The 20005-nt window shown below is 40.5% G+C and overlaps 1 protein-coding gene across 4 annotated transcripts in view; it reads left to right on the top strand.

Moving 5' to 3' along the window:
* Positions 1-7101: 7101 nt before the first annotated feature.
* The window catches only part of LOC127563367 (cytochrome P450 4A6-like), a 49845-nt gene continuing 36941 nt past the window's right edge, over positions 7102-20005 (top strand). For 3 of the 4 annotated variants that reach the window (XM_051999782.1, XM_051999780.1, XM_051999783.1), the window contains exon 1: positions 18520-18726. In XM_051999782.1, coding sequence (XP_051855742.1) covers positions 18535-18726 — 192 coding nt within the window. In that variant the 5' untranslated portion in view covers positions 18520-18534. Of the gene's footprint in view, positions 7379-18519; positions 18727-20005 lie in introns of those variants that run through there. The other variant, XM_051999781.1, reaches the window with a different exon arrangement.

The raw sequence follows: 20005 nt of genomic DNA, 5'->3' as shown, positions 1-20005 counted from the left end.
AGTCAAAATTCTTTTCTTTAAATGTTGGCACACTGCTCTTCTGTTTTTTTTTTAACTTTCCAAAATTTCAAATTCCTTTCAATCTATGTTTTTATTTTTCCCCCTTCTCTCCCCGTCTTCCTGCAAAGCCATTGCAGTCAGCCAGAAACAGGGGGAGAGAGAAGCCCAAATTACCTTTTCATGATTTAAGACCAATACATTCTGAGCACTCTGAAAGAATTACTACTCTGAATGAATTCCAACTCCCAACAATTTGGCCTGATATTTTTTTAAGCCTGCAACAGAGAGGCTGAATTCTTATCTCTTACAAGGTTGCTAACTTTTTAACATGGAATACAAAATGCAAAGCAAACAAACATACACACACAGACAGATGCAGAGCTCTTATTTTCCCTTTTATAATGTCCTGATACAAATTCTTGGACTGCTTCTATACCACCCTGGACCCAGTCCAGGTGTTCGGCAGAGGCCTTCCTCAAGCCCCGCAGCCATTTACATGCTTCCTCAGGAAAGTCCTTTCCTTGGGATTTAATGCAGTCCCAACACAAAAATAAATTTAGGAGGACTAATCCCTCAGAGTCTCCCTCAACCCAGCCAATAGACCCCCAGACTCCTGAGAGCAGACATCTCGAGTTTACATGTGTACATATCTTTCAAGCTTGCAGTGCTGGCCATTAGGACTCTACTTCCTTCAGTCTTCAATTCTGCTTTCCACTGAGTATCTCCACCTCGGGTCATTGTCTAAGAGGGAGACAGGCTGCACATCCAGAGCCAGAGATCATGGAGAAAACTGCTCCATGGGTGCCTGTCTCTGTCCGGGATGCATAGCCATCTCTCCCAAAGACCTCATCTTTGATGAGCCCCCAACTGTTTGGGACAAAAAGACCTACCCAAATTGACTACTACAGAGATCACTTGTAGAAAGCAGAATTACTTATTAGAATCTCAAGAAGCGGACTCCATCCTGGTCTGTGAGCCATATTTCACAGCAGGCTAGGGCCAGAGCCTTGAAAATGCTTACAGCTTTTATAGATTTCAGACAAAGAACCTCCAAAATCCCACTCTCTATATGTTGTGATTGTTCACATAAGTCTACTGTTCCCCTATTTGGTCAGTGGAATGTAGTAGACAATATAAATATATTATATATATATATATATATATATATATATATATATATATATATATAGATATAGATATATAGATATAGACATATATATATAGATATAGATATATAGATATAGATATAAAACAGTCTCTGATCAATATGTGCTTAATCTGTGAATTCTTCACCTTTCCACACATTCTAATCTTGGCTGTGTTGATTTCATTTGTTCAAAACCATTTTAATTTAATATAATCAAAGTTGTCCATTTTGCATTTTATAATGTTCTCTAGTTCTTCTTTGACCATAAATTCCCCCCTTTTCCAAAGATCTGATAGGTAAAATGTCCCTTGCTCTCTTAATTTATTTATGATATCTCAGTTTGGCATTTTTAATCCATTACTTGGATGAAAGCATATATGATATGCCCATCAGATTTTATGACAACACCAAGCTAGAAGGGAGAGCTGACTGAGAATCAGGCTCTCGAAGGGTCTTGACAGGCTAGTGTATTGAATTAAATCTAAAACAACAAAATTCACTATGGATTGAAATAAAATCTTGCATTTGGGTAAAAAAAATGTAAGGTGGAAGAAGCATGGTTAAACAGCATGTATTCTTAAACAGATAGCAGCATACTGGCTTATTGAAGGGGAAAGAGAACTGTTCCCTTTAAGATTATCACTCAGAGATTGTGTCCCCTTTGATCAGGATCTTCCAGGCTCTAAGGAGTCAGAGATAGAGCCCAAACCTTTCACGATAAGAGAAGCAATACAAATCAACTCCCATAGAAATTCTAAATTCTCATTCAATTGAGGAATCCTGATCTGATCAGCTTGGGCTGTCCCAGCCCCCACCAAGAATCCTTGTTTGATCAGCTCAGGCTGTCCCAGTCCCCATCAAAATACCCACTGTAACAACTTCCCTCAACTAAGGTCTTTGCAGATGGCCCTAAATAGCTGCCAGGACTCTTTTGCCCACCAAAAAGTGTGGTGTTCTCTTCTTTAAAATATAATAGTTGTTCTCTATAGCAGGTTTCTTGGGGAGGTTTTCTCGAGACAACTTTAGTTTTAGTTAAGAGTAATAATCACTTCAAAACGTAGTCAGGTGATAAAAGTTCAGATCTTTTATTGCTTCCTCCAAAACAGCCCGGTTAGTTTTCTTGGTGGCCTATCTCTCTGCTTGGTTCCAAGAGCTCCCTCCGAATGTCTCCAAATCCAAAGATTTGTCCTTCGGCCTCCAGCCAGCATAAAGGTGGAAAATGGAATGCATCTGACTCCTCTAGCTCAACTCCGAATGTCTCCAGCCAGCACCAAGGTAAAGTTGGAATGAATCTGTCTTGCCTCTGAGAGAGGGCTTCTCTCTGCACTCACTTGACTGGCTCACTGAAGCTCTATTTATGCTCCTTCTCCAAGAGTGGGATTGTGGGATCCAAGAGTGGGATTATGGGTTTCCTCCCAAAGTGCTCTCTGGCCCTAAGAGCTTCTTGCTTGTATGAGTTCTCTAAAAGTGTGAACACAAGTATTGTTCCTATCAGTTCTACTTAGTACCTTGTTTCAAATTCCTGCCCATAACATCTCCTCATAGGATCAGATCTATCATACTGAACCATGGTTAATTAGATAATTATTGTCTCTATCAACTCTAATGACTTAATACTTTGTAAGGATTCCAATAAAAAAGCATTCTCAGTGCCAAAACTCCATTTCCCACTAGAAACTGGTTTCTATCCAACAATAAACTTTCATTTTGCAACTAATAATTTGGGAATGAGTGAATTCTTTCACTCCTAAACCTACAACCGATTTAAAGGGGATATTTAGCAACTCTTATTGCCAGTAACCAACCTCTTGACCACCAGGAATTGAAACCATTCAAACCACATCTCTATGTTTAACAATTGATTCTGAAATGTTCTGCCTGTTTTTAAGTTAAATCTGCACTAATAACATTTCTCAATCATTTTCTTAAATCCAAATAGTAGACAAAACAATAAATCAAACTCAGATTTGTAGTATTTGCTGGTTTCTGAGGTGTAAATGCTCATCTTGAAAACTTAACAATTTGTTCTTTACAGTAGGTTAAAAACTGAGTCCAGTAAACCCTTAGATTAATCTGGCGATGGGGTTAGGGAAGGTCAGAATGAAGAAGGGACCCCAAAACTCTGAAAATCCTTAAAGGAGAAAATCTCCTTCAATTCTCCCTCAATGAGGGACCCTGCTCCAAGGGACAAATGGTTTCACCTTTGTTATCGGGTTGGGGTTGGCTCAGTCCTGAAACTCATTGAATTCAATTCAAATTCTAGTCCTAGCTGAAACCTAGCAAGGCGCCAACTTGGGACTCTACCCATGGGCCTCCTTTAGCTAAATCTTTCATTATTAAAAGAGCCAAACTAAAATCCTCTCTTTGCAGAGGTTCCAAATATGCCATGCTATGCTATGCTTGGCATGCCAAGGGCCTCTGCCCATTGGAATACTCTTTCCAGTGCCATCATCTCTTTACCCTCACCTATTTCCCTAACCAGACTTTAACCTTACTTCCAATAATAATAAACCTCTTTTATCAATCAAGGTTTTCGGGTCTGTAAATTTCTTTACAGAGGATTGCTGCACTGCCAGAAGGGAGTCCCCCAAACTCCCTACCCTTGTGCTGAAGCCTACCCTGAACCCCAAACCTGCCACTAGACCTCATTTAACTCCCTGACCACCAGAAACTCTAATTTCATTTGGGTTCCCCAAATCTAAACCTCATCAAGAAGACAACAAGATCAACATGAGTCTGTATTGTGATGAGGAAGTTCCATAATACTAATGCTATCTGATATTGTGCATTGAATTCCAGGATGAGTGAGATAAGCCTAGGTTTCACAGAACTGACTACAATCTTCCAAATGAGGTCCATCAAGTAGTATTGCATTGAGTCTATCTATTAATTTTAAGATTATCCAAAGAATAAGATCTAGGGCAGTGAAGGACCTCGAGACTATGACATATGAGGATCAGTTGAAAGACCTGGGGATATTTATCTTAGTGACAGAATTAGAATAGCAAGGAGTGATGGGCAATTTAATGGATCACATTGACTCCTTATGACAATTCTGGAGCCAGCTCAGTTCCCTTTCTATTTGGTGAAAATCTATTTCCATTTCTGTTCTTTGAGAAAACTTTATTCAAGTATGATAATTGTGGGAAAAAAAAACTTCATTGCATTGTTTGAATTTAATCCTACATGGCTGGGAAGCTGGACTACCTCGACCTGCTCCTTAGAGACCTTTAACTAAGGACCTCAGTTATGTTAACCAGAAACCCAGTCAGATCCAAAAATTGATTCAAGAAGCTTTTTCACAATTGTACATTTCTAGTAATCTACATGTCTTGTCTGAAAACCTGTTCTGTACTGGTTAATTAGTTATTGTCTGTGTTCCTTGTGTTGAATACAGATTGGTTGGTTGTTGTCCTTTGTTCTCAAAGAGGATCAAAATGACATCACCTGTGTTAGAGTCAAAATATGGTGTGTCTGTGACTGATCAGACCAGTAGGAGGTAGGAGTGCCCTGTCACAGGTCAAACACAAATAGTCCCTATCAACATTTGGGGTAGCTTCTCTAATTTTGTGCATCTCGAGTTTCTTCTGAGCTAATTCAACTCTGCTTTACTTATAGAGCACACCCCCTTCTCTGATGAGGGCACCCATGCTGGACAGTCCTGTGCCAGTGACTTCCATGTCATAAATCAGTTCTAAAGTTCTTAAGAGAGACCTTAGATTGAGTATGGATATTTGAAGAGAGTCAGATACCTTTTTTTTTTTTTTCTGATTTCAGATCACTCATTCCCCTCCCTACTTGAAAAGTTCCTAATTTTTCATCTAATTAGAAACCAGATAACTTAATTTTGTATCCCAGTTAACAGTTTCCTTTGGATTATTCATATTTGATTGTTTTTCTTGCATAAAAATCTGTCTCCCTCTCTTTTCTAGTTCCAGTGCCAAAGTTGAGGGGCCTAGGTCTAGTTTGTTGGGCAATTGGCACAAATTGCTTAATAAATCAATCTGCTCAGAAGTTCAAATCTTGATTTCCTCAGTCATTTCAGATTCTACTTATCACACTGGAGGAGAGTCACAAAGGGTATGTTTGCTGTTGCCATGAATCTTAAGAACAGTCATGAGGAGAAAAAATTGGACTTTTTCTGCTTGGACCCAGAGAGCTGAACCAGGATTGATAGTGTGTGTGTGTGTGTGTGTGTGTGTGTGTGTGTGTGCATGTGGGGAATGATATGTGAGAGATCAGTCAGTCCAATTGACTAATAATATCCAGCCCAGTATTAGGTCCTGGCCTCAGGATTGCATTCATTCCATGGAATCCCAAAATGTTAGGCATGCATGTGTGTGTGTGTGTGTGTGTGTGTGTGTGTGTGTGTGTGTGTGTGTGGTGGGGAATCTCTGTAGAGAGGTCCATTTGGACTGAATATTAGGAAAAACTTCCTCATAACGAGAGCTGTCTCAGAATGGAACAGATCTCCTAGGGAGGTGATGGATGGACTTCTTCCAGAAGAGGCTGAGTCGCCACTGGTGACATGGATGTTCCTTCCAACTTTCTATCATAAAGAAGAGATGTTCCTTAATCTACACAGATAGAAAGATTTCCATTACATTATTCCTAATTTGTACTTTCTGTACTTCTTAAATCATAGTCCAAATGAACCTTCTCTTGGGTTCTGGGTCATTTGGATGTAGAACTAAAAGGAGAGGGAGACAGATATTGGATCTGGGTAATGAAATTCAAGTGGATTTACCGTGTTGGCAACCAAAGGTTGGGAGAAGTGGTTAGAAGGAGGTAAGAGGTGGTTGCTCTGCGGCCTCAGGCTTCTAGAGGAGGTGGAGTTCCAGGAAACTGACAGCATTCACAGAGACCAGAGGCTTTGGGTTGGAGAATTCACCCTCTTGATTGGATCAGAACTTGACCCCTTTCCCTGTCCATGAGTGTCCAGAGGAGGACTAGTTCTCAGGAAAAACTCCTAATGGAACTGGACAGAGCTTGTGCAAATCCTAGACAATGGAGTTGGAATTTTTTAACCTGGGAAAGAGAAGGCTTGGGACTTTCTTGCTTTGCTTCTCTAGAAGAGATTTTTCTCTTTGGCTAACTTTACATTTCTTTAGCCCCATTCAATTTTCCCTTCTCTCACCCCTCTCCTGACCCCCCTAGAAAGCAAGCTTCTTGAATTCAGCTTGGTTTTTTTCTTTTTGTAGGCCCAATCCCTAGCACAGTGCTTGGCCCAAAGTAGGCACTTAATAAATGCATGTTGAGCTGAGACTTGATGGCTGAGTTTTGAGTTTAGCCTCTTTTGGCTGGGCTCCAGAGGACTAGAAGAACTTGGAGCATGGAGGGTGAGTGGGTGGAGCTCCAGAGACAGACTTTAACCTAGTTGCTCCCACATAGGCAGGAGAGTTAGGGGGCTCCCTGTCATGAAAGGTGTCCAAACTGATGCTTCCTATGTAGTTTGGCCAGATACTTGGTCCCCCTTCCAGCTTTGGGCTCTTGGGAATCTCCCTGAAGGTCCATTGAATCCAACCATATGACTTTATTCATTAGGACAATGAAGTCAGAAAAAGAAATAGGATGGCTAGTATCACTTCAACATGTAGCATACTGGTGCTCTGCTTTGTGTTGCCAACTGCCTCATAGAGAGGAACACATATTAATTCTGGCTTGACAAAACAGGTCTGGAGGGCTGGCCCAAGCCTAGGGCTACCTCTAAGAGGATTGGTTTCCAGGCCTCTGTGTACCCTCCTCTCCCTGGGCCTCCAGCCCTGCTTCCTGGCTTACACTTCCTTGGTCTCTTATTGGCTGTGCCAGCAGGTGGGGCTTTTCTGTCCATCATTGGTCCTCAAAAGGATTTTCAGCCCCTCCTCTGGCTTGGAACAGCCCGTGACTTGCCTATGAACTGACCCTAGGAGGAGAGCTAACAAACAATTCATCACTGACCCGTGGCCAGATCTTGTGACAGGATATAAAAGACAAAGGTTGCACCCTCTTCTAGAGTGTCCTGGCTCTGCACGCTCCTGGGAGAAAGCTTCACTCAGTACTATGGGCATTGGCTTGGGATCAGGCTGGCTCCTGGGAGACCTTGCTAGCATCCTCCAGACCTCAGTCTTGCTGGGCCTGGTCCTACTGCTGCTGAAGGGTGGCCAGTTGTACTGGCACAGGCAGAGGCTTCTTCGAACCTTCCAGAGCTTTCCAGGCCCTCCTGCCCACTGGTTCTATGGGCATAGTCTGGAGGTAAGCAAAGCGCAGAAGGAAGTATGAGGGGAGTGGGTTTTGAGGAAGGTAAGGAAACTGAAGCTCGACGAGACTACAATAACTTGTTCAAGGTCATATGGTTGGCAAGTGGAAGGAACATGGACTCAAGGTCAGGTCTACTTGACTTTGGTAGGGGGAAAATCTTTCTCCCACTACAGCACAGTGAGATTCCCCTGAGATTCCTGGTTTTGGGATCTGAGTTTCTGGGATTTGTTGCTCAGAATGAGGATCAGCTACACTAAGCTATACAGAACATAAATCTTGTAGTTTGGATTCCAAAGACTGAAACTGCAGGTCCACTGGGAGCAGAGTCAAAGACATTACAATCTCCCTCCTACCTACAATGGACAACAAGTTGTTGATCTCCAGGAACTGAATTACTTAACTCTGACCTGTAGCTTGGATGCTTGAGGATTGGGCCCAAAACATGGTCAAAGTTAATTTATTCAGTGAGTAAACATTTATTAAGCACTTGCTGTATGCCAGACACTGTGCTAAATTCTGGCAATAGATACAAAAAAAAGTCAGTCTCTGTCCCCAAGACGTTTAAATTCTAATGGGGAGAGAGAAAGAGCCAACATATAAAAGGAAATTAAAAGGCAGATGAGGAGAAGTAAAAAAGATTTTAACTGGTGTGAAAATGAAGCTCTGGATATCCTGCACTGTCCTTGAATAGAGTTTTGGGAGCAGTTCTACCATCCACAGTCCATTCAGAGGGGTCCTAGCAGTAAAGGGTATATCGAGGTATGAGCACATGGACTGGTGGGATCTCACAGGATGATGAGTTTCTTGGAGATACGATGAAGAAAGGTAATCACTTTGGCAGTTATCACTACTACCCATATCACAAAATGATTGAATGAAACTCTGTATAAACCTGAACGAATCTGACTGGTGTGATTATTCCACCCTCTGTTCCACTTACTGTATGCATACTCTGGACAAAATGGATTGCTCTCTATCCCCTAGACTAGGGGTCCTCAAACTACAGCCACGGGCCAGATGCAGCAGCTGAGGACGTTTATCCCCCTCACCCAGGGCTATGAAGTTTCTTTATGTAAAGGCCCACAGAACAAAGTTTTTGTTTTTATTATAGTCCGGCCCTCCAACAGTCTGAGGGACAGTGAACTGGCCCCCTATTTAAAAAGTTTGAGGATCCCTGCTAGACATTCATCATTGTGGACTTTCTATCCAACAATCAAGACTCAGTTCCAACATTAAATGCCTTGGGAAAGCCTCCCCTGATTTTCCTAGCTAGCAGTGAATCTCTCTTCTGAACTCCCATTGGGTTGAGCATGTGAGTATTTTGGGTCTTAATCACACAAGATTATATGTTCTTAGATATTAATTAGGTCATCATTATATTATAGTTAAAAAAAATTGAGCACCACAGAGAGGAATTTGGAAGACCAGTCCAAGGTCATATAGTTAATCAGTGTCCCTGTTTTCCCACATCCCCTCCAACATTCCATGTTCTTTCCCTGTCATTCTAGCCAGTCTGACAGGTATGTAATGGTATCTCAGAGTTGTCTTACTTTGCATTTCTCTGATTAATAATGACTTGGAGCATCTTTTCATATGGCTAGAAAAGTTTCAATTTCTTCATCTGAATTGTCATGAGAATTGTCTGTTCATACCATATCCTTTGACCATTTATCAATTGGAGAATGGCTTGATTTTATAGTAAGTTCTTAAAAATATGTATTGACTAACTGACTTCTAAAATAGCATTCTATTATTGTTCTGTAAAAAGTGGCCAGCAGGCTGATTTCAGAGAGGCCTGGAGAGACTTTCATGAATTGATGCTAAGAGAAATAAGCAGAACCAGGAGATCATTATACATGGCCACAACAAGACTATACGATATTCAATTCTGATGGATATGGCTCTTTTCAACAATGAGATAATTCAAACTAGTTCCAATTGTTTAGTGATGAAGAGAGCCATCTACATCCAGAGTGAGGATTATGGGAAATGAGTGTGGACCACAATATAGCATTTCCACTCTTTGTTATTGTGTGCATGCATTTTTGTTTTCCTTCTCTAATTTTTTTCTTTCTTTCTAGATCTGACTTTTCTTGTGTAGCAAGATAACTGTATAAATATGCATACATATGTTGTATTTTACACATATTTTAACGTGTTTATCATGTATTGGACTACCTGTCGTCTAGGGGAAGGGGTCAGAGGGAGGAGGGGAAATGTTGGAACAAAAGGTTTTGCAAGGGTCAATGCTGAAAAATTACCCATGCATATGTTTTGTAAATGAAAGGCTTTAATAAAAAAAAAAAAAGTAACATTCTGTTACTCTTGCATTCTAAGTGTGGGAACATGTAATGACTACCTGATTTTGAAAGGCCAAGAATCTAGACATGATTACTTCCTCTTTTCCTCCCTGATGACAAACTGACCAATGTGAAGATAAACTTTCTGTTTTAGGATTCAGCCTAACTTTTTTTTTATCTCTACTGAGTCATAGCGGGGAGGGGGGAAGGAAGAGAGTTCACTCATGGTTGAAGAACTACTCTCTGAATGGATATTTTTTGAGTCTTGGGGTTAATTTGGTTGCTTCCTTTTATAGTGGTTGGAAAAATGAGGAGATTGTAGTTATTCAAATCCTCCACACCAACTGATATCATTAGGGAGGCATATTGGGGTTATAGTACAGGTCACAGATGTTATCTATTTCTCTAGAATTGTTCTTTGATGGATTGCTTGGACTGGGAAGTGGGAGGTTAACAAAGGTTGGCAGGATAATGACTTTTCTGCTACTGTCTTCTCTCCTTTCCTCTCCTCTCTGAACTGAATGATCCTTAATTGTAAAGTGAAGATTTAGTCTCATTAGCCTTAAGAAATCTTCCTGCTCTAAAAGCCTGTGCTTCAAATACTTAAAATTCTATGGTAGATTGACTCCAAGAGAGTAGTATGCCTTGGCCCTGGAGGGCTGGTAGATGCTCAAGGAATGAAATTTTTAAGAGATAAAGGGAAAAAGATTCAGTGAGGAGGAAAAGTGGGATTTGGTTGAAGAAATCCTATAATTACACAGGGAAAGTTCCCAACAAACTTAGATTTTTCAAAGAAATGTGGAGAAAATGGAGGAAAGGCAAGGTGTTAGAATGAATGTAAAAGTCTGGCCCAGTCATGCATAAAGAATCAAGAAATGCTTCAGCTTAGAGGGAGCTCCAAGAACAAGAAAAAGAGTTTCTAAAAATTGCCAGTGGGAGAGAAAGGAGGATAAATGAAAGAAGAGGACTGCTGCTTGGGGTGGATGAAATGGTGATGACTGATGACAGAGAGAAGAGGAGCTGCTCTATGTGTATTTTGCTTTTGTTTTTTCTGGCAATGAGAATCTTTGCTCTGGAAATAGGAGCACAAAGCTCCTTGACAGGAAATTTACATCTAAAGATAAGTAAGGAAAGGATTCTTGGCCCTTGGTGAATTATATAAGTTCATCTATGGCCCTTGGTGAGTTCAGATGAACTATATCCGGGATCCTAAAAGAACAGGTATAGGGCACTACAGAGATGCTACCAGTGAAGTTTGAAAATGCATGGAAAATGGAAGGAGTATCACAAGATTAGAGAAAGGCTAATATGGACTTCATTGTTCAAAACAGGGAGAGAATAGCCTGCAAATTCTAGGCTTTTAGCATGACTTTGCTTTCTGGGAATCTTCTAAAAGCACCATTTAAGGGAAACAATAGTAAGCAAGAGCCAATGTGGCTTCTTCAAGAACAACAGGTCATGCTAAATTCATCTGATTTTATTTTTTAAGTCATTAAGCTCAATGAAGAGGGGGTACAGGAGATACAGGTTTACTTGGATTTCATTTAAGTCTTTGAGAAAATATTTTGTGCTGTATTTGAGGAAAAAAAATAAAGAGATATGGATTTGACAATGGCTAGATTCAGAGCTTCATTATTGATTCTGTGTCAATGTGGCAGAAAGTCTCCAATAGAGCACTCTGGGGATCTATGCTTGGCCCTTTTCAGTTTAGCATTTTAAAAATATTATTTTCTCCAGTTACATGTACAAACAACATTTTCTTTTTTTGTTATACAGGTACATTAATTTTTTTACATATTTCCTTATGAATTATGTTGAGAGAGAAAAATTAGGAGAAACGGGAAAACCACAAGAGAAAAAAAAAGAAGAAAAAGAAAAAATTGAACACACTATATGTTGATTTACATTAAGTCTTCTTAATTCTCTCTCTGGAAGTTGATGACATTTTCCATCCAAAGTTTATTGGGATTGCCTTGGACCCCTGAAGAAGTAAGAAAAACCAATTCTGTCATAGCTGACTATTGCACAATCTTGCTGTTACTGTGTACAATGTTTTTCTGTTCTGTGTATTTCTCTCAGAATCAGTTCATGCAACCTTTCCAGGCCTTTCTAAAATCAGCACGTTCATCATTTTTATAGAACAATAATATCCAATTACTTTCCTATACTATAACTTACTCACCCATTCCTCAATTGATGGACAGTTATTCATTTTGCAATTCTTTGCCACCACAAAAAGAGTTGCTACAAATATTTTTGCATACATAGATCCTTTTCCCTCTCTTATGATTTCTTTGGAATACACTGGCACTGAGGGATCAAAGGGTATGCACAATTTGAGCCCTTTGGGCATAGTTCCATATTGCTCTCCAGAATGGTGGTGCAACACACAATGGTGCAATAATGTATTAGTGTTCCAGTTTTCCCACATCCTCTCCAATATTTATCATTATCTTTTCCTGTCATCTTAGCCAATTTGAGATGTATGAGGGGGTGCCTCAGAGTTGTTTTAATTTGCATTTATCTAATTGATAGTGAATTAGAGCATTTTTTACATGACTTTAGATGATGTTAAATTTCTTCACCTGAAAATTGACTGTTTATAACCTTTGAACATATATCAATTAGGGAATGACTTGTTTTCTTATAAATTTGACACAGTTCTTTATATGTTTTAGAAATGAGACTTTTATCAGAAACACTGGTTTTAAAAAAATGTTCCCCAGCTTTGTGCTTCCCTTCTAATTTTGGCTGAGTTGGTTTTGTTGGTGCAAAACTTTTTTTTATTTCATGTAATCAAAATTGTCCATTTTTATTTTATAATATTCTCTAGTTCTTTTTTGATCACAAATTCCCACTTTTCCCAAAGATCTGATATCTTGCTCTCCTAATTTATTTATAGTACCTCAATTTGGCATTCTTAATCCATAACTTGGATGAAAGAATATACGATATACCCATAAGATTGAGCTGAATGAGAATCAGGATCCCAAAGGGTCTTGACAGGCTAGTGTTTTGGACTGAATTTAAAATGATAAATTCACTAGAGAATCAATATAAAGTCTTGTATCTGAGTGTGATGTCAGAGAAACTGAGGCAAAATAAAGATAAAAGAGTTTTTAATGTTTCATTTGATATTGATTGGGGGCAAAACAGGATCCATGAGTGGACTGGATGGGACTCTTGTCTCAAAGCATCCAGCAAGGAGTGAAGGATTCCAGGGATTCTTATAGGGCTCCAGCAATCAGGGGAACAAAGACAGAGGTTAGAGCTCTGGTGAACAGGAACTTCCAGGAATGAACCACAAATTCGGTTCTGATAGGTTGGGGGTAAAAAGGGATCATAAGTTCTCATAAGTTGAGAGAATAGGAGCCACTGAGTCTGAGATAGGAGATGTCCACCTATCTTGAAATTAATCATCTACAGTATATGACTCTTTGAAATGTTAGAGTAGCCAGGGCTCTCAGCCTAATTATCTCCATCCTAATGGTCAGGAAGGGGGATTGCCACCAGAGGGATTGAGGCAAAACTATTCAGGGAAACTAAGGCAGAGCAATTTAGGGAAATTGTGGCAGAACAATAAAAGGATACTGGCATAACATGAATACAAAAAAATCAACATCACAAAGTATAAAATGACAGAAGCATGATTAAACAGGATATATTCTGAAACATACAATGGTATGTTGGTCTATGTTTAACAACTGGCTCTGAAATGTTTTGCCTATTTTTAAGTTAAATCTGTACTGATAAATATTTTCTGAATTACTTTCTTGAATCTTAACAGTCTACAAAACAATACATCAAACTCATATTTATAGTATTTGCTGGTTTTTGAGATATAAATGCTCATCTTAAAAACCTAAGAGTTTGTCTTTACCAGTAGTTTAAAAGTGACTCCAGCAAACCCTTAAACTAATCTGGTGGGTTGGGGAGGGTTTGGAAATCACAAGTTCAACATGAATCTGCCATGTAATGAAAAAGTTCCATAATGCTAATGATATCTGGTCTTGTGCATTGAGCCTCCAGGAAGAGTGAGATGAGCCTAGATTTCACAGACTGACTACAATCTTCCAAATGAGGCCCATCAAGTAGTATGGCAGTGAGACTATCTGTTAATCTTAAAGGTGTCCAAAGAAGAAGACCTAGGATAGTGAAGGACCTTGAAGCTATTACATATCAGGATCAGTTGAAAGAACTAGGGATGTTTATATTGGTCAGAGAATTAGAACAGCAAGGGGTGATGGGAATTAAATAGATCACACTGACTCCACTTATGACTATTCTGGAGCCAGCTCAGTTCCCTTTCTATTCAGTGTGAGTCTAATCCCATTTCTGTCTTGTGAGAAAACTTTATTCAAGTATGATAATTGTGAAAAAAAACTTCATTGCATTTTCTGAATTTAGTCCTACATGGCTAGGAAGGTGGATTACCTCACCCTACTGCTTAGAGACCCTTAATTAAGTACTTTGGTTATGCTTACCAGAAACCCAGTCAGATCCAAAAATTGATGCAAGGAGTTTTCTCACAATTGTACATTTCTAGTAACCCACATGTCTTATCTAAAAACTTGTTCTGTACTGGTTAATCAGTTATTGTCTATGTTCCTTGGATTGAATACAGATTGGTTGGTTGCTGTCCTTTGTTCTCACAGAGGATCAAAAGAACATCACTATGTTAGAGTCACATTACAGTGTGTCTGACTGTGATCAGACTACTACAAGTTCAGAGTGCTCTGCCACAGATTGAATATAAATAGTCCCTCTAAACATTTGGGGTGGCTTCTCTAATATTGTGCATCTTGAGTTTCTTCTGAACTTTACTCATATTCTGCTTTGCTTATAGAACACATCTCCTTTAATGTGTCTGATGAAGGCACACCATGCTGGACAGTCCTGTGCCAGTGTTTACCATGTCATATAATCAATTCTACAATTCTTAAGAGAGATCTTGGATTGCGTATGGATATTGAAGAAAGTGAGACAACTCTTTTTTTCTGATTTCGGAGCACTTTCCCTCCTGTGTGGGATTAACTGAGTGAAGATCTCTCAGGGGAATATAGTCTTAAACTATACCTTAATTGTGACATGAGACTTTATAACAACAAGTAGAGCTATAGCTAAAAAGCTGCAGGTGTTCGATTGTCTTGATTGAATGAACATTCCCCTCCTGTTTCCCACCACCTCTTAATTAACAGTTAAGTACTTCCTTTAAAGATGATGAGGGTTTTGAATTCTCTTATCCAAGGGCATATGCTTGTATAGTATTTCTCTAGGGAAATTTAATTTAAGAATTTATTATTATTGACCTGCATTTTTTTGTTTCTGAGATAAATTTGCAGGTTTAGAGTGTAAGCCTGGAATCCCCCAAACAACAAGAGAAAAGGTTAAAGGGAGGGACTTCTATTTAAATTGCTGTTTTGCACCCTTTCTACTAATAAACACCTTGTCAGATGGGAAATATCCTTTTTCATAAGATGTAATAAATTTCTCTTTTTTTTCTTATTCTGAGAGTTTCTGATTGTTTTTGTGGTCTATACTGCCTCACAGTTTGAAAGCTTGTTCTGGGATATTTCCTGTTCGTGAGGGGTCTTTCCAGTATTGAGTTCTTGGACAAGCACCCTCCAAAGAGTTCTATGATGGTTGTTGGAAGTGGCTCAGGAACTCCTTCTTTGATCAGGTGAACTCCTGAAGAGAGACACTTGGAGAAAGTCAAAAACGGAAGTAGGCTAGTAAAGGTAGAGGATTAATTTATCCCAGGAAATAAACCAGCTGAGAAAAGTTTGCAATCAGTCAAGTAATTTGTGCATAATCCAGGTAAAGGTAATAACTGGTGAGGGGAAGAGAGATCTTTCAAGTATTGGTGAGCTTCTGGGATTGGGATTGGGAGAATTTAGACAGAATCTGTAAAAAGCTCTCATTTCCCTTTGAATGTCAAGAACTTGAATGTCAAGAAGTGAGGGGAGGAGATACTCTATATGGAAGATGACTTTCTATGCCAAGCAACTGGTGAGTATCTTGATACTGGGAAAATCCTAGGCGGTTTGAGTCCATAAGTATTCTGCTATTTTTCTTTGGTAAGATTGGGTTAGTCCTTCATTAAAAGAGGATAAGATACTGTGAACCTTAGAAAAAGAATGTAGCTGGACTTATCTGGTGTCCTAAGAAGATAGCCGTTAGGAAGAATTGGAATGAAGTACCTAAATGTTTAGGGATTAAATACTATTGTTTTGTTTGGGCAGGTGCCCAGCTCATTCTGAGAGCCTCTGATTGTTTTTGTGATTGATTCTGTCCCATTCACATCCCAACTTGAAAAGTTCCTAATCTTTCCTCCAATTAGAAACCAAATGACTGAATTTTGTAGTTAACAGATTTTCTTGAATTAGTCATATTTGATTGTTTTTATTGCATAAAAATCTGTCTCCCTCTCTTTTCTTGTTCCAGTGCCAAGGCTGAGGGGCTTAAGCCTAATTTCTTGGGCAATTGGCATACATTGCTTACTAAAACAATCTGCTCAGAAGTTCAAACCTTGAATTCCTCAATCATTTCACAATCTACCCATCAAATGGAGGAGACTCACAAGAGACATGGTTGCTGTTGTCATGAATGTGAAGAACAGTCATGAAGATAAAGAAATGTACTTTTTCTGCTTAGACCCAGAGAGCTGCACCAGGAGATTCTCTCTCTCTCTCTCTCTCTCTCTCTCTCTCTCTCTCTCTCTCTCTCTCTTCTCTCTCTCTCTCTCTTTCGCTCTCTCTCTCTCTCTCTCGCTCTCTCTCTTTCTCTCTCTGGATGGGAGGAGGTAGTGGTGAGGTGACTGTAAAAGGTGCTTTTAGATTGAATATTAGGAAAAAACTTCCTCACAACGAGAGCTGTCTCAGAATGGAATAGATCTCCTAGGGAGGTGATGGATGGACTCCTTCCAGGAGAGGCTGAGTCACCACTGGTGACATGGATGTCCCTTCCAATTTTTTATCATAAAGAAGAGATGTCCCTTAATCTACACAGATAGAAGGGTTTCCATTACCTCTGCTCCTTATTTATAAGAGCTCTACTTCTTAAATCATAGTCCAAATTGTTTGGGACAAATAGACCTACCCAAATTGACTACTACAGAGATCACTCATAGAAAGAAGAATTATTTATTAGAATCTCGAGAAGCAGACCCCATCCTGGTCTGCGAGCTAAATTTCACAGCAGGATAGGGCCAGAGCCTTGAAAATGCTTACAGCTTTTATACATTTCAGACAAAGAACCTCCAAAATCCCACCCTCTATACGTTGTGATTGGTCACATAAATCTACTGTTCCCCTAGTTGGTCAGTGGAATGTAGTAGACAAGATAATATACAGCTTCTCCAGCCACGTAGTCCAGGCCTTATCTAAAATCACGTGACTCCGGAGAAGCCGAAACTGAGGCCTATAAGGCTTGATCTACTTTAGAATCTGTAAGTTCTTCACTTTTTCCCACACAAAATGAAACTTCTCTTGGGTCCTGGGTCATGTGGATGTAGAATTAAAGGGAGAGGGAGACAGATATTGGATCTGGGTAATGAAATTCAAGGAGATTTACCGTGTTGGCAAGTGAAAGTTGGGAGAAGAGGTTAGAAGGAAGTAAGAGGTGGTTGCTCTGGGGTCCCAGGCCTCTAGAGAAGGTGGAGCTCCAGGAAACTGGCAGCATTCACAGAGACCAGAGGCTTTGGGTTGGAGGATTCACCCTCTTGATTGGGTCAGAACTTGACCCCTTTCCCTGTCCATAAGTGTCCAGAGGAGGACTAATTCTCAGGAAAAGCTCCTAATGGAACTAGAGAGAGCTTGTGCAAACCCTAGATAATGGAGTTGGAATTTTTTAACCTGGGAAAGAGAAGGCTTGGGACTTTCTTGCTTTGCTTCTCTAGAAGAGATTTTTCTCTTTGGGTCACTTTGCATTTCTTTAGTCCCATTCAATTTTCCCCCTCTCCTGACCCCCCTAGAAAGCAAGCTTCTTGAATTCAGCTTGTTTTTTTCTTTTTGTAGACCCAATCTCTAGCACAGCGCTTGGCCTGAAGTAGGCTCTTAATAAATGCATGTTGAGCTGAGGCTAGATTGTTGAGTTTTGAGATTAGCCTCTTTTGGCTGGGCTCCAGAGGACTAGAAGAACTTGGAGCATTAGTGGGTCGATGGGTGAGTGGGTGGAGCCCCAGAGACAGACTTTAACCTAGTTGCTCCCAGACAGGCAGGAGAGTTAGGGGGCTTCCTATCATGGAGGCTGTCCAGAGTAGTTTGGCCAGATGTCTAGGGCCCCTTCCAGCTGTGGGCTCTTGGGAATCTCCCTGAAGTTCCATTGAATCCAACCATATCACTTTATTCATTAGGACAATGAAGTCAGAGAAAGAAATAGGATGGCTAGTATCACTTCAACATGTAGCATGCTAGTGCTCTTCTCTATGTTGCCAACTGTCTCATACAGAGGAACACATATTAATTATGGCTTAACAAAACAGGTTTGGAGGGCTGGCCCAAGCCTGGGGCTACCTCTAAGAGGATTGGTTTCCAGGCCTCTGTGTATCCTGCTCTCCCTGGGCCTCCAACCCTGCCTCCTGGCTTACACTTCGTTGGCCTCTCATTAGCTGTGCCAGCAGGTGGGTCTTTTCTGTCCATCATTGGTCCCCAAAAGGATTTTCAGCCCCTCCTCTGGCTTGGAGCAGCCAGTGACTTGTCTATGAACTGACCCTAGGGGGAGAGAACTAACAAACAATTCATCACTGACCCTTGGCCAGATCTTGTGACAGGATATAAAATACAAAGGTTGCACCCTATTCTAAAGTGTCCTGGCTCTGCACACTCCTGGGAGAAAGCTTCACTCAGTACTATGGACATTGGCTTGGGATCAGCCTGGCTCCTGGGAGACCTCGCCAGCATCCTCCAGACCTCAGTCCTGTTGGGTCTGGTCCTACTGCTGCTGAAGGGTGGCCAGTTGTACTGGCACAGGCAGAGGCTTCTTCGAACCTTCCAGAGCTTTCCAGGCCCTCCTGCCCACTGGTTCTATGGGCATAGTCTGGAGGTAAGCAAAGCCCAGAAGGAAGTATGAGGAGAGTAGGTTTTGAGGAAGGTAAGGAAACTGAAGCTCGATGAGACTACAATAACTTGTTCATGGTCATATGGTTGGCAAGTGGAAGGAACATGGCCTCAGGGCCAGGTCTACTTGACTTTGGTAGGGGGAAAATCTTTCTCCCACTACAGCACATTGAGGTTCTCCTCAGACTCCTGGTTTTGGGATCTGAGTTTTTGGGATCTGTTGCCAAGAATGAGGATCAGCTACACTAAGCTGTATAGAACACATAAATCTTGTAGTTTGGATGCCAAAGACCACAAGTCCACTGGGAGCAGAGTCTGACACTATAAGCTCTCTCCTACCTACAATGGACAACAAGTTGTTGATCATCAGGAACTGAATTAGAGACTTAATTAACTCTGACCTGTAGCTTGGATGCTTGAGGATTGGGCCAAAACATGGCCAAAGTCAATTTATTCAGTGAATAAACATTTATTAAGCACTGGCTGTATGCCAGACATTGTGCTAAATTCTGGCAATAGATACCAAAAAAATGCCAGTCTTTGTCCCCAAGAAGTTTAAAAAATCCTAATGGGGAGAGAGAAAGAGACAACATATAAAAGGAAATTAAAAGGCAGATGAGGAGAAGTAAAAAAGAGTTTAACTGGTGTGAAAATGAAGATCTAGATATCCTGCACTGTCCTTGAATAGAGTTTTGGGAGCAGTTCTACAATCCACAGTCCATTCAGAGGGGTCCTAGAAGTAAAGTGTATATAGAGGTATGAGCACATGGATTGGTGGGATCTCACAGGATGATGAGTTTCTTGGAGTTATGATAAAGATAAGTAATCACTTTGCCAGCTATCACTACTACCCATATCACAGAATGATTGAAGGAAACACTGTGTAAAACTGAAGCAATCTGACTGGTGTGATTATTCCACCCTCTCTTCCACTTACTATATGCATGCTCTGGACAAAATGGATTGCTGTCTATCCCCTAGACTAGGGGTCCTCAAACTACGGCCACGGGCCAGATGCAGCAGCTGAGGACGTTTATCCCCCTCACCCAGGGCTATGAAGTTTCTTTATGTAAAGGCCCACAAAACAAAGTTTTTGTTTTTACTATAGTCTGGCCCTCCAACAGTCTGAGGGACAGTGAACTGGCCCCCTATTTAAAAAGTTTGAGGACCTCTGCTAGACATTCCTCATTGTGGACTTTCCATCCAACAATCAAGACTCAGTTCCAACATTAAATGCCTTGGGAAAGCCTCCCCTGATTTTCCTA

The sequence above is a fragment of the Antechinus flavipes genome, chromosome 4 (genome assembly GCF_016432865.1).
Source record: "Antechinus flavipes isolate AdamAnt ecotype Samford, QLD, Australia chromosome 4, AdamAnt_v2, whole genome shotgun sequence".
NCBI classification, from domain to species: Eukaryota; Metazoa; Chordata; class Mammalia; order Dasyuromorphia; family Dasyuridae; genus Antechinus; species Antechinus flavipes.
The sequence above is the reverse complement of the archived record's forward strand: the minus strand, read 5'-3'. Positions and strand labels throughout refer to the sequence as shown.